This window comes from Protopterus annectens, chromosome 8.part0 (genome assembly GCF_019279795.1).
Source record: "Protopterus annectens isolate FY-2018-M chromosome 8.part0, PAN1.0, whole genome shotgun sequence".
Classification (NCBI taxonomy): domain Eukaryota; kingdom Metazoa; phylum Chordata; order Ceratodontiformes; family Protopteridae; genus Protopterus; species Protopterus annectens.
In genome coordinates, this window is record NC_056741.1 from 1,641,840,459 (window position 1) to 1,641,856,682 (window position 16,224).

The 16,224-nt window shown below is 42.4% G+C and overlaps 1 protein-coding gene across 1 annotated transcript in view; it reads right to left on the reverse strand.

Annotated features, from left to right (window-relative positions):
* NCAPD3 (non-SMC condensin II complex subunit D3) overlaps positions 1 to 16,224 on the reverse strand; it is a gene marked incomplete in the record, with an annotated part of 2,635,837 nt that overhangs the window by 2,380,132 nt on the left and 239,481 nt on the right. Inside the window, 1 exon segment of the mRNA XM_044081165.1 lies at positions 396 to 577. Coding sequence (XP_043937100.1) covers positions 396 to 577 — 182 coding nt within the window.

Below are 16,224 nucleotides of genomic sequence, written 5' to 3' on the forward strand. Positions count from 1 at the left end.
AGGGAACACAACTCCTTTATCTCCTCTGGTTTCACCTTTACTAACTGCATTGTAGCATGCAGACTTCAGCCTTAGACAAGTAAAATGTGAACAAATGGAGAAGATGGTGGGACTGCCTCTTGATTAATGGTATGAGGAATGAGACAAAGACCATTTTAACAATTATGACTTCAAAGCAGCATGAAGCCATGCAAGAAAGTCATGCATTGCACTTTTCTCATTACCTTTTAAACAGACAAGTGAACCAAGCTAAAGTCCACCTTCAGCCACAACCTGACAATGAAGGCACATAACATGTCCAAAGTACAAAATACATAAAACAATACTAGTATAATATGAAGAAATAACATTACACAATTCCAAAAAGTTAACTGTTACAGTATAATTTTTCTTACATCAGGTTTCTCCCTCCTCACTGGTTTATTACGCTTCCTTCCTTTTGGATCACTTTGGGATGACTTTCCTACATCCTTTTTTCGCTTTCGACTTAAATCCATTTCAGCTGGCCAGCTCTTCCTCAGTGCATCAAGGCATTTTTCAAACAACACTGGATGAAAAGCCTTATTAGCCACACTGCCTGCAACAAAAATATGGAGGTAAATGAATGAACCTACTTTAAGTTAAACATAACAAACTCAATTACATTATCAAATTATAAATCTCTGTCTGTGACCCTTTAGAGCATGGAGAAAACCTTAACCAGGTAGTTACCAGCTGAACAAAATTCCTTTCTTATAGGTGACTTCAACTACATCCACACACACAAACTGGCAAACATATACCAACAACAACAAACCTGATCAGAGATTTCTGGACTTTGTAAAGGCATGATATTTTAAACCAAATTATCCCCCTACTCATCAGACGTGTTAGTCTTATTGATTTTTATCCTCACAAAAATTTCTCCCAATTTCAACATACCAATTTTGTTACCCTTCCCCTAGTCAAAAGTGACCATCCATTGTGATCAATGAAAGCTTGCTATGTGATCCCTTCCACATTTGGGGATTACTCCAAAACTAATAATTTAACATTTACTGATATTACCAATAATCACAAACAATATAGCTCTCCAGCAAATTTCTGAGGCTGCTATCTACTGCTCTGAATCTCCTAGAAAGATGTATGGAGTCATCCATCCCAGTCCACCATAAGCATAATGCCAAGTTTATTATACTCTTGTAATAGGACTGCCACATCAACCGAGAAAAGAAAAACCTCCTAGTCATCACCAGATGTCCATTTCATTACTGTAAAAGGGATATGAAACAGATAAATAAGTCTCTCCGGCTTAACATTATGGAAAGTAAAGCCAAACTATGAATTTACGGATCTCTTTTCAATTAGTTGCAACTACTAAGGCCTTTTTCAGCTATATTAGGAAGGTCAAAAGTATCTAATAATTCTGCAGTGAACTTTTCTCTAATGGTACCTCTTCTCTGAGCCAAAGGACATAACTAATAGTCTTACAAATTCCAACTTCTCTCCACCCCCTTCATTGCTTTATACATACACACCCCCCCCCAATCAATTTGGACCAGGCCCTTTTGACACTTTCCAAAATTAAAAATTATTTCCACAAGTCCTTAAAAAGCCCCTACAAATATACTGAGAAGTGTGAAGTCCCACCTAGCAAAACCTCTCCCATTAACTGTTTAACCAAAGATTTTTTACAATGGTTACATTCCTGAGGTGTAGAGAAACCATTTAGGGTCTTTACACAAACGTTGGTCCCACAACTCACCCTGGAAAGTATAGCCCTGTTAGTCTTGCTAGCATTATTTAGGTTCATAGGTTCATAGGTTCATACTAGGCTATCTGCCCAAGGGCATTTATAAGCCTAGCCCATAGTTATGTGGCTTTCGCCACCCCTTTAGTTTGAATAAAAACTATGCCTATCATTTTGCTGTGCCTCTGTCAAGCAGTGACGCTGAAGTAATCCCTGGGGTATATCTGCAATCTCCCATCCATTGGTCAAGATTCCTCTTGAACAAGACCAGAGAGGTGCTCTGCCTCACATGTACCGGGATTTTGTTCCACAGCATAGGGAGTCTCTGGGTGATGAATCTGTCCCTCAAGCACGTTCTATTTATAACCGTGTCAAGGTTTAAGTCTCCGCCCTTGTGGTTCTGAGGATCTAGATTTTTGAGGTGAAGCATATTCATCAAATCTGGGTTTGACATGGCCTTATATGTCAGGCACAGGTCACCTCTGAGCAAGCGGTATGAGACTGAATAGAGCTGGAGTTCTTTCAGTCGGGCAGCATAAGACATATTTTTGAGACCCTTTATCCTTTTGGTGAGGAACTTTTGGGGCCTTTCAAGCTGCAGCAGGTGTCTGGTCAGATACATTCGAGCGGGCATTGTGCTCAATCATAGGTCTAATAAGTGATGAGTACAGGGTGATGACCTCCCTTGATCTAGATGTGAATCCCTTCATGATCAGGTGGGTGATATAGAAGGTTTTCCTAACTACTTTAGCAACATGAGTGTCAAGCGAAAGGCTACTGTCAACCTGGGTCCCCAGATCTCTGATGACTTTTCTGTGCTCAGTGGATTGCCACCTATATGGTAGCTAGGGGTAGCCTTGTTTTTCCCAAAGGGTATGACTATGCATTTTTGGCGTTTAACTTCAGGCCATGGCTCTGGCACCAGTTATCCATTTCTGTGAGGCCCTTCTGGAGGATATCCGTGTCAGATGTGTTTTCGACTATGGCACCCAGTTTGCAGTCATCTGCAAACTTTGTCAGCCATAACCCTCCTGTGTTTGCTTGTACTTCAGAAAAGTAGATGCGAACAAGAGTGGACAGGACTGAGCCCTGTGGGACACCACTTGTGACAGGCTTTGAGTCTGACATGGCTCCAGCAACTCTGACCCTGTGGGTTCTGTCACTTAGCCAGTTTGCAACCCATCTTGTGATGTATGGGTTTACATTCAAGCTGATGAGTTTTTCGAGGATACCTAAGTGGGGTATTGTGTGAAGGCCTTTGCCAGGTCGAGGTAGGCTGTATGGACTGCCTTTCCCTCATCAATGGCCTTGGTGACTGTCTCGAAAAAGTCAACCAAGTTTAAGAGGCAGGATCTGCCTTTGACAAAGCCAAACTGAGTTGGATCCAAAGTCTGCAAGTTCCTATGTCTTTATTTATGAGTTCCATTATGATCCTCTCCATGGCTTTGCAGATAAGGCTTGTCAAGCTAATGGGGCGGTAATTTCAGGGTCTGTGGAGGCACCGCCCTTATGAAGTGGGACCACAGTGGCGCCACTCCTTGAGTGCGTATCCTGAGGTGAGGCTAAGATTAAACAGCTGTCCTAACTGTGGGTTTAATTCCTCATTGAGTTCATGAAGCACACAGCCGGGGACACCATCCGGTCCCATGGATGCTGTGATTTTGCCTTAGTGAGGGCAGTTCTCACCTGGGCGTTGGAGATGTTTGGGGGGCTACAATCCTCTGGAATAGATATCTCTCCTTTTGGGGGAGGAAGTTTGCACTGAACCTGTCAGCCAGTATGTTGGCAATGTGTGTAGGTTCAGTAATTTTCACATCATTTTGAACTAATTCTGAGCATATCTGGGAGTTTCCTCCTAGGTTTCTAACATAGCTAAAGAAGGCCTTATGATTCTCTTTAGAGTCCTTGGCGATTTTTCTCTCAAAATTTGCCTTGGATGATTTTATGAGAGCTCTTAGTTTTTTACTTATAATGATCAAAGGTGTCTTACCTTTCAAGGATTTTGCTCTATCTTGTAGTAGCTTCCTCCTTTTGTTGTAGAGCTTGTTTATGGCTGGGGTCCACCAGACTGGGCTTGCCTTTGGTACAGAGAGTCTTAGTTTTGTTTGGGATTGCCTGATCCATGCAGTCCTGTAGGTGCTGGTAGAAGGCATTTGTAAGTGATTCAGCGGTTTGAGTAATGTTTACCACTGGCTCAGGGGCCTTAAAGGAGACCACACTAGTTTTAGAAGTGTGAAATCGGCTTTTGAGAAGTTTTTCACTGTGGTCTTTTTGTTTCAGGTGGGCGGGATGAGGACCTCCAGCGAGATTAGTTTATGATCTGATCTCACCAGTGAGGGGTATACTTCGGTGTTGAACATTTTGATCCCATGTTCGTGATGATGAGATCAAGTATGTTTTCTCCTCTTGTGGGGATGGTGACTAGTTGTTCCATGGCATTTGAGTTTATGAACTCCAGGAATCTTTGGGTTAGAGTGTTCGGGCTTGAGTAGTGTTCCCAGTCTATATTAGGGTAGTTAAAGTCACCTAGTATGATGGTGTTTGGAGATACATTTATCCCTCCAATGTTTTCAGGAAGGCCATGTGAGGTTCCTGAGTTTGAGAGGGTGGCCTGTAACATGCTACAAATTGCAGAGCAGTCTTGCCTATGGTTAATTGCACCTGGATGGTCTCCGATGCATCATGCGTTGCCACCAACCTTGAGGTGTGGGTGTCCTTTATGAATATGGACACCCCTCCTTTCTTGGTGTTGTCCGGATTTTGGGGCGGGCATGATATGAGGTGAAACCTGTTAGTGCTGGGGTGCTCTCAGGAGCCTTGAACCAGGTTTCTGTCACAGCACAGACATCGATGTTCTCCATATTGAGAAGGGCCTCAGTGCGTGCATCTTGAGATTGAGACTTCTGGCATTGAGCAGCATTACCCTTAGTTTTTTTCCTTTTTGGTGTTCTAGGGTGGTAGGTTTAGAATTTGAGCCTTGCCTAAAAAGGCACTATGGGGTGGCAAGAGCCTTTGCCAATATCCGGAAGCCCAGGGGTGACAGGTGCAAGAGCGTGGCTTGTCCAGCATGTCATCCCAGGCAGACAGACATTGGATCCCCTTTGAATGACACCAGAATTTAAGCCAATTATTAAAGCTGATCATCTTATCACTGTATTGTGGCATCATTCTAGGTGAAGGTAGGATACTGCTCAAGGTCAGGGTCATACCTGCCTGGGCTACATAATCAGAGAGCTCCTCGATGTCCCTTTTCATGTAGTCCAGGAGTGCGTCTCAGGTCGTTGACACCAGCGTGGACAATGACTGAGTGGTACTTGTACCTGCTGTTGAGAGACCTGAGTGCTTGCGTTATGTGGCGGATTCTAGCACCTGACAGGCAGCTTACTGTGACCTTCTCTTTACTCAGTCTGGTGGGCGGGGCGTCAGTGTGTCTGACTATGGAATCACCAATGACAAGTGTGTCTGGCATTTTGTTTGGCCTTAAGGGCTGTGACTGTTTGACACTCTGACTGTGTGGTCTATGTGTTGCATGTGTTGGGTCGTGAGGTGGTAGTTGTTTGGGTGTCTGCTTTGGTGGCCTCTGCTGTTTTGGTAAATTTTTGATCAGAGCCTCCGAGTATGTCTTTGTGTGAGTATGTGTATGATTTGAAGTTGTGATGGTACCATGTGTGACTGGGTATGTATTGTGTGTGGTTACCTTCTCCTCCTGTCTGGTCTTGCCAGTCCTATGTTGAGAGAGCTCAGCCTCCAGTTTGGCCGTATAGTTGCATCTCGCATGTATTTGTGTTTTGTGGGAGAAGGAGAGGATTGTCTGTGTACATGAGGCAGTTGTAACATTGCCTCAATATTCCCAGGTTCACCAGTTGAGCTGGAGAGGACACTAGCAACTGATCCCTCGACATACTAGAAGTAGTAGATAAAGAGACTTTCAAAGGACTCCGGGGGAAGTGGGTTTTAGGCTGGTGGGGTACTATCTATAATAAGAGTGCTTTATCAAGGTGCAAGTAAGTGCTAGGCTTTACAGATAGAGAATAGTCTACTTGGGAATCAAGTAGAGATGAACTTTTCAGTTATAGGATATGCTGGTTAGATCAGCAGTACAGCTCGAGGAAGGTAGTTTTAAGGGAAAATTGGAAGAGTGGAATTTAGATGGCCCAAATAGTTTAACCTTGTTTAACCGCCGCTGCTCTTGTGTGCAACAGTGGTAACTCCTTGCATCAGCTTACTGCGTTTAAGCGTGTTTTATAGCAGGGGGCTGAAGGGAGCTAGGAATTGGCCCAAAACGACCAATGGACTACTAGTTTGTAATGTTTAGCCGTAATATACTGCAAAACTTAACAGCTGAAAGTACAGTTGTGTAAAATCTTACCATAACTGTAAATGTCCTTCCATTTCACTGTTGCAGTATTCCTTGCAACAGAGAGAGTGCAAAAGCTCAGGAAGAGGAAGGACAAACAGAGCACACTAGGAATCCATAAAGAATGGCCCTAGCAAAACCAGCTCTAGCCCTGGATATCACATCCAACTTATAGTGCTTGGCAAAAGTATGCACAGAAGTCCAGGTAGCTAACTCAAGAACAGAGTTAGTATCTAAAACCTTGAAAAAAGCACCAGAAGAAGCCACAGCCCTAGTAAAATGAAACTTAACAGAAAAAAGAAGGCTCTTGCCATGAAAATAATAACAAAAAAGGGCTTTAGATATCCAGAAAAAAATAGTTTGCTTGAAAACAGCCAATCCCAAAGATTGAGGATGACCCGAAACAAAAAGCTGATCAGATTTGCGAAAAGCTTTCGTCTTGCTCAAATAAAATCTGAGTTGTCTATGCACAACCAAAGTGTGCAAAACCTTCTTGGTAGCAGATTGTGGAGAAGGGAAAAAAGTGGCCAAATGAATAAACTGATTAAGAGAACACATTCACCACTTTGGGCATAAAAGGAGGATTAGTACGAAGGGACACCCTGTCCTTATGGAAAACTAAAAAGGAGGAACAGTCATAAGGGTTTGAAGCTCAGACACCAGAACAGTCTTCCAAGAACAATGCTGCAAGGAAGCTGAAGCCACAGGCTCAAAACGAGCCTGGGTCAATTTCTCCAAAACAAAATTATGTTCCCAGGAAGGAGGAACAGGCTTCTTGAGTGGTCTAAAATGAAGGGCGCCCTTAAGAAACTGTTTAGCTCCAAATCTAAAGACTAAAGGGGGTGATAAAGGCAGACAAGCAGAAACAGCTGACGAGTGCTTTATCAGAAGAATATGCCAACCCAGCACTAAGCAGTTCACTCGGTTAAGATGGAACCAAAGGAACATCCACAAAAAGTGGCTCCAATTTCCAAGAAAGACAAACAGAAAACCTCTTCCATTTGGATAAGTAGGATTTCCTAGTAGTGGGTTTCCTGGCCTCCTGCAGGGCCCTAAACACATCTTCAGAAAAAATATGCATCTATATTGAATCAAAATCCTGTCACTCACAGTGTCAGTTGAAGAGTGGACAAGGGAGGATGGATGAGACATCCCTTGTCTTGTTTAAGTAGGTCCACCCTGTGAGGTAACATGTGATGATTGCGCTTAGGCAAAGGCAGAAGAGAGGGAACCAATGCTGCCTGGTCCAAAAGGGAGTCACCAGCAAGATTTTGGGAATTTCCTGCTTTATCTTGAACAGGAGTTTGGAATGCCAGGAAGGGGGAGGGAAGACAAAGAAACATTTCCTTCCAGGAAAAAGACAGGGTGTCCAACTTCCAGACCAGAGGACTTGGGGCTCTGGCACAAAAAACAGGACGTTGTCTGTTGAGAGGAGAGGCAAATGGATCTACTTGAGGAGTACCCCATTCATGGACAATGTCCAAAAATACATCCCTGTGAAGCATCCACTTGTGGGACTGTAATATGGACCTGCTCAGAGAGTCGGCCATAATGCTCTGACCAGAGAGAATGTAAACTGCCTGGAGTGTCACTTGATAGCTAGCTCCCACACTTAAGTGCAAACCTGCAAAGGAGATAAGATTTGTCCTCCCTTGCTTGTTGACATACCAAATCACTGTGGTATTGTCTGTAAGTATCTCGAGGGGCCCTGGAGTGAAAAGAGGATGAAAAGGTATACCAGCCAACAGAAGAGCCATCATTCCTTTGACATTGATGTGGTCTTTATTTTGTTGAAGCAACCAGGGGGCCTGCACTTTTAGACAGCCGAAGAAAGACCCACATCTTGAAGGGGAGTGGAGGTTAAAGGAAGGCATATATTGACCGACAACTGCTGAATGCACCACTGAAATTCCAGCTTGAGGCAGGGAAGAAGAGGGACTATGAAATCTAGAGGACAACAGTGTTGAAGCTCAAAATGACTTTGGAAACTACAGAAGCTTTCTAATGTGGAGTTTGGCTAGAGGGAGCATAGGAATGGTGGAGACCATGAAACCCAGAACTCTCCGAAAATCCCTGCCTGTAATTGAGGCCAGAGGAAGAAGGGCCTGAAAGAAGGCAATGATAGTTAAGGCCTTGGGAGGAGGCAGGGGTGCCAGCATTGGAAGAGTCTAGATCCTGCATCCCAGAATCACATGACCATGTGAAGGAATCAGGAAGGACTTTTGGAAACTCATAGTGAACCCTAGGCTTTGCAGGAGAAAAAATGGCAAAGTGAAGATGCTGCAGGAGATCTGTGGAGAGTAGGTTGTCCAGGTAGAGAAAGACCTGTAAACCCCTTAGCATGTAAAAAGCACTCACAGAAGCAAGGTATTTAGGGAATACCCTTGGGGCAGCAGAGAGGCCAACGGGCAAAGTAGAAAAATGAAAATGCCAGGAAGCAACAGAGAAATATAAAAACTTCCCGAAGAATAGGGGATAAGAAGATAAGAATCCTTGAGGTCCAGAGAAACTAGAAAACTTGAGGAAGCAGCAGAGGAAACAAAGTCTGAAGGGACAACATCTGAAAGCAAGGGACCTTCAGAAAGGGGTTTAGGTGAGAGAGATCCAGAATTGGTCTCAAAGTCTCTTTCCTGGGGACAAAGAACATTATGGAATAAAACCCCTTCCTCTTTGAGAAACTTGACCTTCCTGAATAGTTCCCAGAGTCAAGAGATGAAGAGAAAGAGGAATGTGGCTGAGAAAAACAAGACCGCCAGAGAGCACCTGGTTTGTCAGGAAAAGGGAATTCATTTCTGAGCTAAAGGGGTCTGTGTAGCTTTAGCAGGAGGAACTAATCTACCACCCTTCTTACCTTTGGTGGAAGGGTGAGACTGCCTACGAGCAAAGACCAGTTTATTAGGGTAATGCCGTTGGATTTTAGGTACAGGAGAAACAAAGATATATCTTATAAGGTCTTACCCTCTCCCTGTAGGGTCTTAAACGATTCTGCAGCAGCAGCACCAAACAAATGTTTGTTATCCAGAGGAGCATCCATCAAACTTGGCCTTAATGTCATCAGGCCAAGGTTGAAGCTGAAGCCAGGAATATCTCCTCAGCACAGAACCAAAAAGTAGCAGCCCTAAAAGAAGCATCTGCTGCATCATAACAGCATTTAATAGAATTGTGAGTCATCCAAGAAGTCCCTAACAAGGGGATAACAAAAGTCTTCTCCTCACAGTTAGGAAGGTTAGAAATAACCTAACAGGGTCTGAGGTAGAACAGCCAAAATATATCTTGTCATATGGGTCTGATAATAAACAGCCCTAAGAGCAAGGGTAGCAGAGGTATATACTTTCTTACCCAGTCTTTCTATAGTTCTGTTGTCCTTATAAGAAGGAAGCAACTTTGTATAAGGCAGAACTTAAATGGCTTGTCAGATGCCAAAGACACCACTGAAGGGTCAGCAGATGAGCCTTTATAAAGGAACTTGCACTCATCAGGCGCCTTATAAAACCTATCAGGCTTTTTTGGGAGCAGGGAGCAGGGAATCAGGAGCCTGAGATACAGCAGTAAAGGCATCTAAGGCAGCCAGAACAGAAGGAACAGCAGAAGGTCGAGGAGAGTCCATTTGCAAAAGCTTGTAATACCTCTTCTGAACCTCAGACTCCTGGGCACAATCTCATTTGAAAAATTCCATCATTCTGGAAAATGCGTCCCCAAAGGAAATCTCCTCAAAAGGAAAGTCAGGACTAGTGAACTACTCTTCCTCAAAACCACAGTCTAAGGGAGAAGGAATCTTGGAAGAAGAGGCAAGAGATTCCACATCTGAATCTTCCTCCACATAATCTAGTTCCACAGTCCTCTTAAGAAGGGTAGAAGACCAAGGAGGAACTAGAACAGTAACTCCTTGAGGAGGATTCAAAGCCATAAAAGCATTAAAACAAACATTGAGTGAAATTCTGCCATTCACTCTGAGGGTCCTTTGCAGCAAGAGAAACACGGTTACCTTTTTCTATTACTTCTTCAAAGGGACATCAGCTTTATAAAATTTAGAAGGCTCAGGCCCTGCACAACACTCTACAATAATAGTCAGCACCACCTTTCTAACCAAAATCTGAAGAACACCCCTAGGTCCCTTCAGTAATAATCAGTCGTGGCTCCCCTGAATATCTGAAGCATATGTCGGCAAGGTCTCCAAGAAAGTGCAATAAGCTGGATCTATGCCAGCCTCCGAAATGATCACGGCAGAGAAATCCAACAAAGGAGCCAGGCGATCTTCTGGGCTTTCACTAGCCTCGAGAGAGACATCTAGTGGAGGCAGCACAGTTGAAGAAAAAGACCTAGCTTTCTTGGTCTTCTTTGTAGGCTGACCCTCAAAGTGGGAAATTCCTTTAATGGAATCTTTTAACAAAAGCTTAAGAAGTTGGTTTTCTAAATATATGGCCAAAGAGGAAAGCCAATTATGCAGAGTCTTTGTGGAGAAAGCTTGGCAAATACAACAGGACATTGTCATGGGAAGCACCTATACAAAATAAACGCTCCTCATGACGTTCTTTATGGGGAATCTGTCTCCCGTACTGGCATTTACCCTTTTTACCATGGATGACATGAACCCCACAAGCAACAAAAACAAAGGAATAAAGATAACAAAACCTACGTGGGGCACTTATCTGAAAAACAGCTTGGTGAACCAGCAAAAGAAGTGAACATTCAGACAGATAATCAAAGAAAGCATTTGGACTGACAGCAAAGAGGTTCTGAGGATGGTACGTCCAGACATCACCTTTATGCCCTACATAAACAGCATACATGTGATGTACGGTATAACATTAGCAACCTAAAGACTTTGGTATACTGGCAGGACGTTGTGCCACCCTTGGCAGGGGATGCTTACAAGGAATACTGCAACAGTGAAATGGAAGGACATCTAATAAAACAGGTGACTTTATATCCCTGGATACATACCAGTTTGGTTTTGCAAAGGACAGATTAGGTCTACTCAACTTGCTTAAGTTGTGTGAAGAGGTTACCGAGGCCGTGGATAAGGGGCATACAGTCCATACTGCTCAGACAGACCTTGCCAAAACATTTGACTCTATCCCTCCCATTGGGACTATTGAGAAACGTTCTCAACTCAACATTATCATCATTCATAATTCACGGGATAAGAAACAAGTTATCTGACAGAACCCATACAGTTAAGGTCAGCAGTATTCGCTCTAGCCAGAAATTCTCATCAATGGTGTCTCACAAAGATCTGTCCTGGGGTCCCCCTCCACTTCAGTATTTATTTCTCTGTCACATAGTCAATATCACAGGATTAAAATTAAACAAGTTTGCTAGTAACCGTAAATTGGAAGCGGTTATCAAATCCCATTCTGATACTCAACTTTGTTAGCTAGGGCTGGACTAAACAAATGCTTGGTCTATTCATCATGACAGTACCAGTACTTACAATACCAAGAAATGCAGCATAGCTTCCTTCAGTAAATCTATCACCACTACTGCTTACCATATAAATTGAATTTGGCAGTCATCTAGGACTTGCAGTGTTAAGAGTCTCATCAACCTACATAATCATCTTTGTGGTGGTTAGAAAATCCTTTTGCACACCTTATACATAGTGTTACCACCTCAAGGCAACAGACAGTACAGTTGTGTACACTTACCATAAGTGTAGATGTTTGAGTGTATTCACTGTTGCAATCCTAACTAATGGGTTATCCGGCTCCCGGTAGCCCTCGGTCAGCCAGAATATCAAAGGTAAGTAAAAATTACGTTGGCTGCCGTCAGTTGTAAAGGGCGTCAGGGCGTCCGATACAAAGAAGGCAACCAACGTCACTTCCTCAGTCTTTCTTGCCATAACAGTCAGGAGCCTCCAGAAAATAAGGCTTAGACCAAAACAATTCTGGCAAATATCAAAAATAGCCTGTACCTCAGGAAAAGAGAATAGGAGAGAGGACCAAAAAAAGAGGGAAGGAGGGAGGGAAACCAGGACTGCAACAGTGAATACACACTCGAACATCTACATTTATGTAAGTGTACACAACTGTACTATGTTCATCTTGTTTCACTGTTACAGTCCTAACTAATGGGTTGATTACCAAAGCCCAGAGAAAAGGGAAGAGGAACCAAAAGAATCAAAGGTTAGAGATAATGCCCTACAACACAGCAGTGGCAAACCCTGCCCTAGCTCTGGAAAACAGAGGCAAATTATAATGTTTTGTGAAAGTGTGAACAAAAGACCACATGGCAGCCTCCAAAATGTCTTTAGGAGGGACACCCCTTAGAAAGGTTGCAGAAGTGGAAGCTGCTCTAGTGGAATGGGTCCCAGCCCCTTCAGGAGGAACCTTGCCATGAAAGGAATAACAAAAGGTAATGCAATGTGCAATCCATTTAGAAATTGTTTGCTTAGAAATAGTCTTGTCCTGGGCTCCAGGAGCAAAACTGACCAATAACTGTGCTGTTTTCCGAAGGTCTTTAGTCCTGTCCAGGTAAAACCTGAGCTGTCTGTGCACAATCAAGAGAACGTAGGATCCTCTCACCTCTATTTTGAGGATTAGAAAAAAAGGTAGGAAGGTGTATGGACTGATTAAGAGTCAGGCTAGAAACCACCTTAGGCATAAAGGAAGGGATGGTTCTCAGAGACCCTGTCTGCATGGAAAATAAAAAAGGGCTCCACAGCCATCAAGGCTTGCAACTCTGAAACCCTCCTTGCTGAAGTTATAGCCAAGAGGAAGGCAGTCTTCCAAGAGAGATACTTTAAATCTGCAGTGGCAGCTGGCTCAAAAGGAGGAAGAGTGAGTTTCTCTAGAACAAAATTAAGATCCGACGCTGGAGTAGTTGCCCTTCTGGGAGGTTGTAAGTTGCAAGCACCTCTGTGAAACATTTTCATCAGGGAATGAGAGAAAATGGGTTGCTCAAAAGAACAATGAGCAGAAATGGCTGAAGCATGGATCTTGATAGAGGAAAAAGAAAGACCACTCAGAAGCAAGTCAGCCAAGTATTCCAGGATGAGAGGCAGCTACTGGTGGGAACGAGTCAGGTTAGAGAAGTTTGAAAATGACAGAGGCTAGTAGTAGGTCTACTCAGTGTTGCACTAGGAACCATTTTGCTTTTTTTTTTTTTAGGGTGAGGCAGTGGTGCTCATGAGGGGAGTTGGTGATGAATCAGCAGACCATGTTCAATAGTCTGTAGTGTGGAGGAGTTTTTCCTTGGAGACTGTGGCTATTATGGGTAGCCAGTACTCAAACATGAGCCACAGGACCCCTTTTGCCTATATAAACCCTAGCTGATTGGATAGGTAGTAAGAGATTTTCCTGGCACAGAAGAGAAAGGAATTCAAATTTGTCCTTGATTTCTCAATATGGATATAGAATGTTAGTGATCAGTCTAGCCACAAACTGAGGTATTCGAAGGACATGATTGTTTCCATTGGTGTGCTACAAACAGTAATAATAATAGGTGACTTGTTTAAGTTTTGGGATAGTGCCAAATAGCATATTTTTGTGTGTGTGTGCTTGTTTTTGTATGGCTGAGTATTATTTTGTGGTTAATAAGCCAAAAGCAGAGAGGCAAAGTATTTTCATAGCTGTTTCAACTGAAGAGTGGTTGCAGCTGGACCTAAAGATTACCATGTTATCAGCATATAGGATGAGTTGCAGAGTAGAAAGGTCATGAGATAGTTTAATAATGAAATAAAGAGGAGATGGGATAGAACCTTGTGGTAATCACACCGAGTGAGAGAGGGCTACAAAAAGGAAGACCCTAATTTAACTGCTACTAAGGTCAATGCCCTGAAGAGTGAGGAGGATTTCACCATTGATTACTTTTGTGAGGTCAATGAATATTGTTCCCGTCAAGTTAGGTTTAGGTTTTTTTGTCCATTACACCTTCATGTCATTGTACTGGGACCTTTCCAGAATCCATGCTGGTTTACATTTAGGTGGTTGTAATGCTGAGTGTACCTTGACAGTTGAATATAAATCAATTTTTCCTAGCAACTTGCTAAGGCTGGGTAGGATGGAAAAGTGTGAGGTGTTTTTAAGGTTTAGATTGCTTGGGAAGAGAGGTAAATCAGTGTTATTTTCCAGATGTCTGGCATTATATTTTGTGACGGCAAATATTACAGTTGTATAGTTACATGACTATGCAAGTGATGACCACAAAAACTCATATAATTCAACAACATAAATTACTGCAAATCAGAGTAGTGGCCTACTTGATGCATTTAATAAAACCTGAGCGACTGCAACCTACCACACTGCTTAAAAAGAATAAAAAGAGGATCTCAGTACATCAGGTGGTGCTCATACTGGGCCAGTGAATCAAATGGACCAGTTATCAGATGTCCTCTAAGAAGATACCATGACAGGACTGTGGTTCAATAAAGCCACAGGCAAAGTACTTCCTCCCATTGTGAGCATCAGGATAGCCAAATAATTGCAGAAATAAAGAGGGAAAGCTTCAAGACATGACAGAGCAGCCAATATTCTCATTCACATTTTGTTGAACACATAGATGCCAACCCCACTTATCTGCACTTTATCATATAGTACTGCATTTTATTTTGGTTTTCCCGCTGAATATTAATTGAATTGAATATTGTGGGCTCTGTGTCTCTACAGTTAGTTCCCCACTCTCCCTCCCTGGTCTTGTTTTGGCCTTAATCTCAGTGGCTTTGAGACTGCCCGCCCCTCTTGTAAATTTGTATCTGGATACTCCTTCTGGGCCCATCTCATTTGCTCACTCAACCGAGTGCAGTGAGATCATATTTCAGGCACTCCTACTAGTCCCATCTCTTCAGCTGTATCCACTGTGTACATAGAGAGCATTTGGGAAGGACAAACCCTGTAGCCTCTTAATCCTGCTCTGTTCCCTCCCTCAAAAAAAATTATATATGTATGTGTGTGTGTGTGTGTATATCTATATATATATATCTATATATATCTATATATATATATATATCTATATATATATATATATATATATATATATATATATATATATATATATATATATATATATACATATATACTCATATATATATATACATATATCTATATATATATATATATATATATATATATATATATATATACATATATCTATATATATATATATATATATATATATATATATATATATCTATATATATATATCTATATATATATATATATATATATATATATATATACACACACACACACACACACTTTATTCAGCTGTTCCTACTGTAACTGTCTTACGTTGCTGTTGTGCCTGCTATCTATTCAGTTGCTCTTATTCTGCACTTATTACTGCTTGTTAGTAGCCTTCTAATTTACTGCCTTCTCCACTTGTTTTTAGTCATTTGTTAATTTAACTGCATTTATTTAAACTGTATCTGCCGTAATGTTGCTACACACTCGTGTGCTAGCCTCCACTGCATTTGAAATGTATTTACTGCTGTTTTAGCTGTTTTTCTGTAAAACAACGAAAATATAAATTTTAACCTCTATTCCTGCCTTTCCTGTAACTAGTCTAGTCCGGATACAAACTTGCTGTATATCCAGGACTGTTGTTAAGCTTCTGAGCCGCCCCCCAAGCCTTTGTGTGTTGGAGGGAAGCCTTCTAGCTCATCAGTGGGAGTGGTAAGCACAAGGTAGCCTACCTACCCACAAGAAGAGTGGTTTCTGGCCCAGAAATTGTAGTGTATTGGCCATTTGGGTAGTTATCAATCTCTTTCAACTTTCTAAATCAAAAGACTGCGCTTGTGCTTACTTCCCGCCTTTCCTGTAACTAGTCTAATCCAGGTACAGATCTGATGTATCCAGGACTGCGTGTAAGCTTCTGAGACCCCAAGCCTTTCTATGTTGGAGGGAAGCCTTCTAGCTCGTCAGTGGGAGTGGTAAGTACTAGGTAGCCTATCTACCACAACAAGAGTGTTCCTGGCCCAGAAATTGTAGCTTATTGGCCATTTGGACAGTTTTTTCCATCTCTTTCAACTTTCTGGTTTAAAAGCCCCCATTTGCACTTGTTTCCCGCCTTTCCTGTAACTAGTCTAGTCCAGGTACAGATCTGATGTATCCAGGACTGCTTGTAAGCTTCTGAGACCCCAAGCCTTTCTATGTTGGAGGGAAGCCTTCTAGCTCGTCAGTGGGAGTGGTAAGTACTAGGT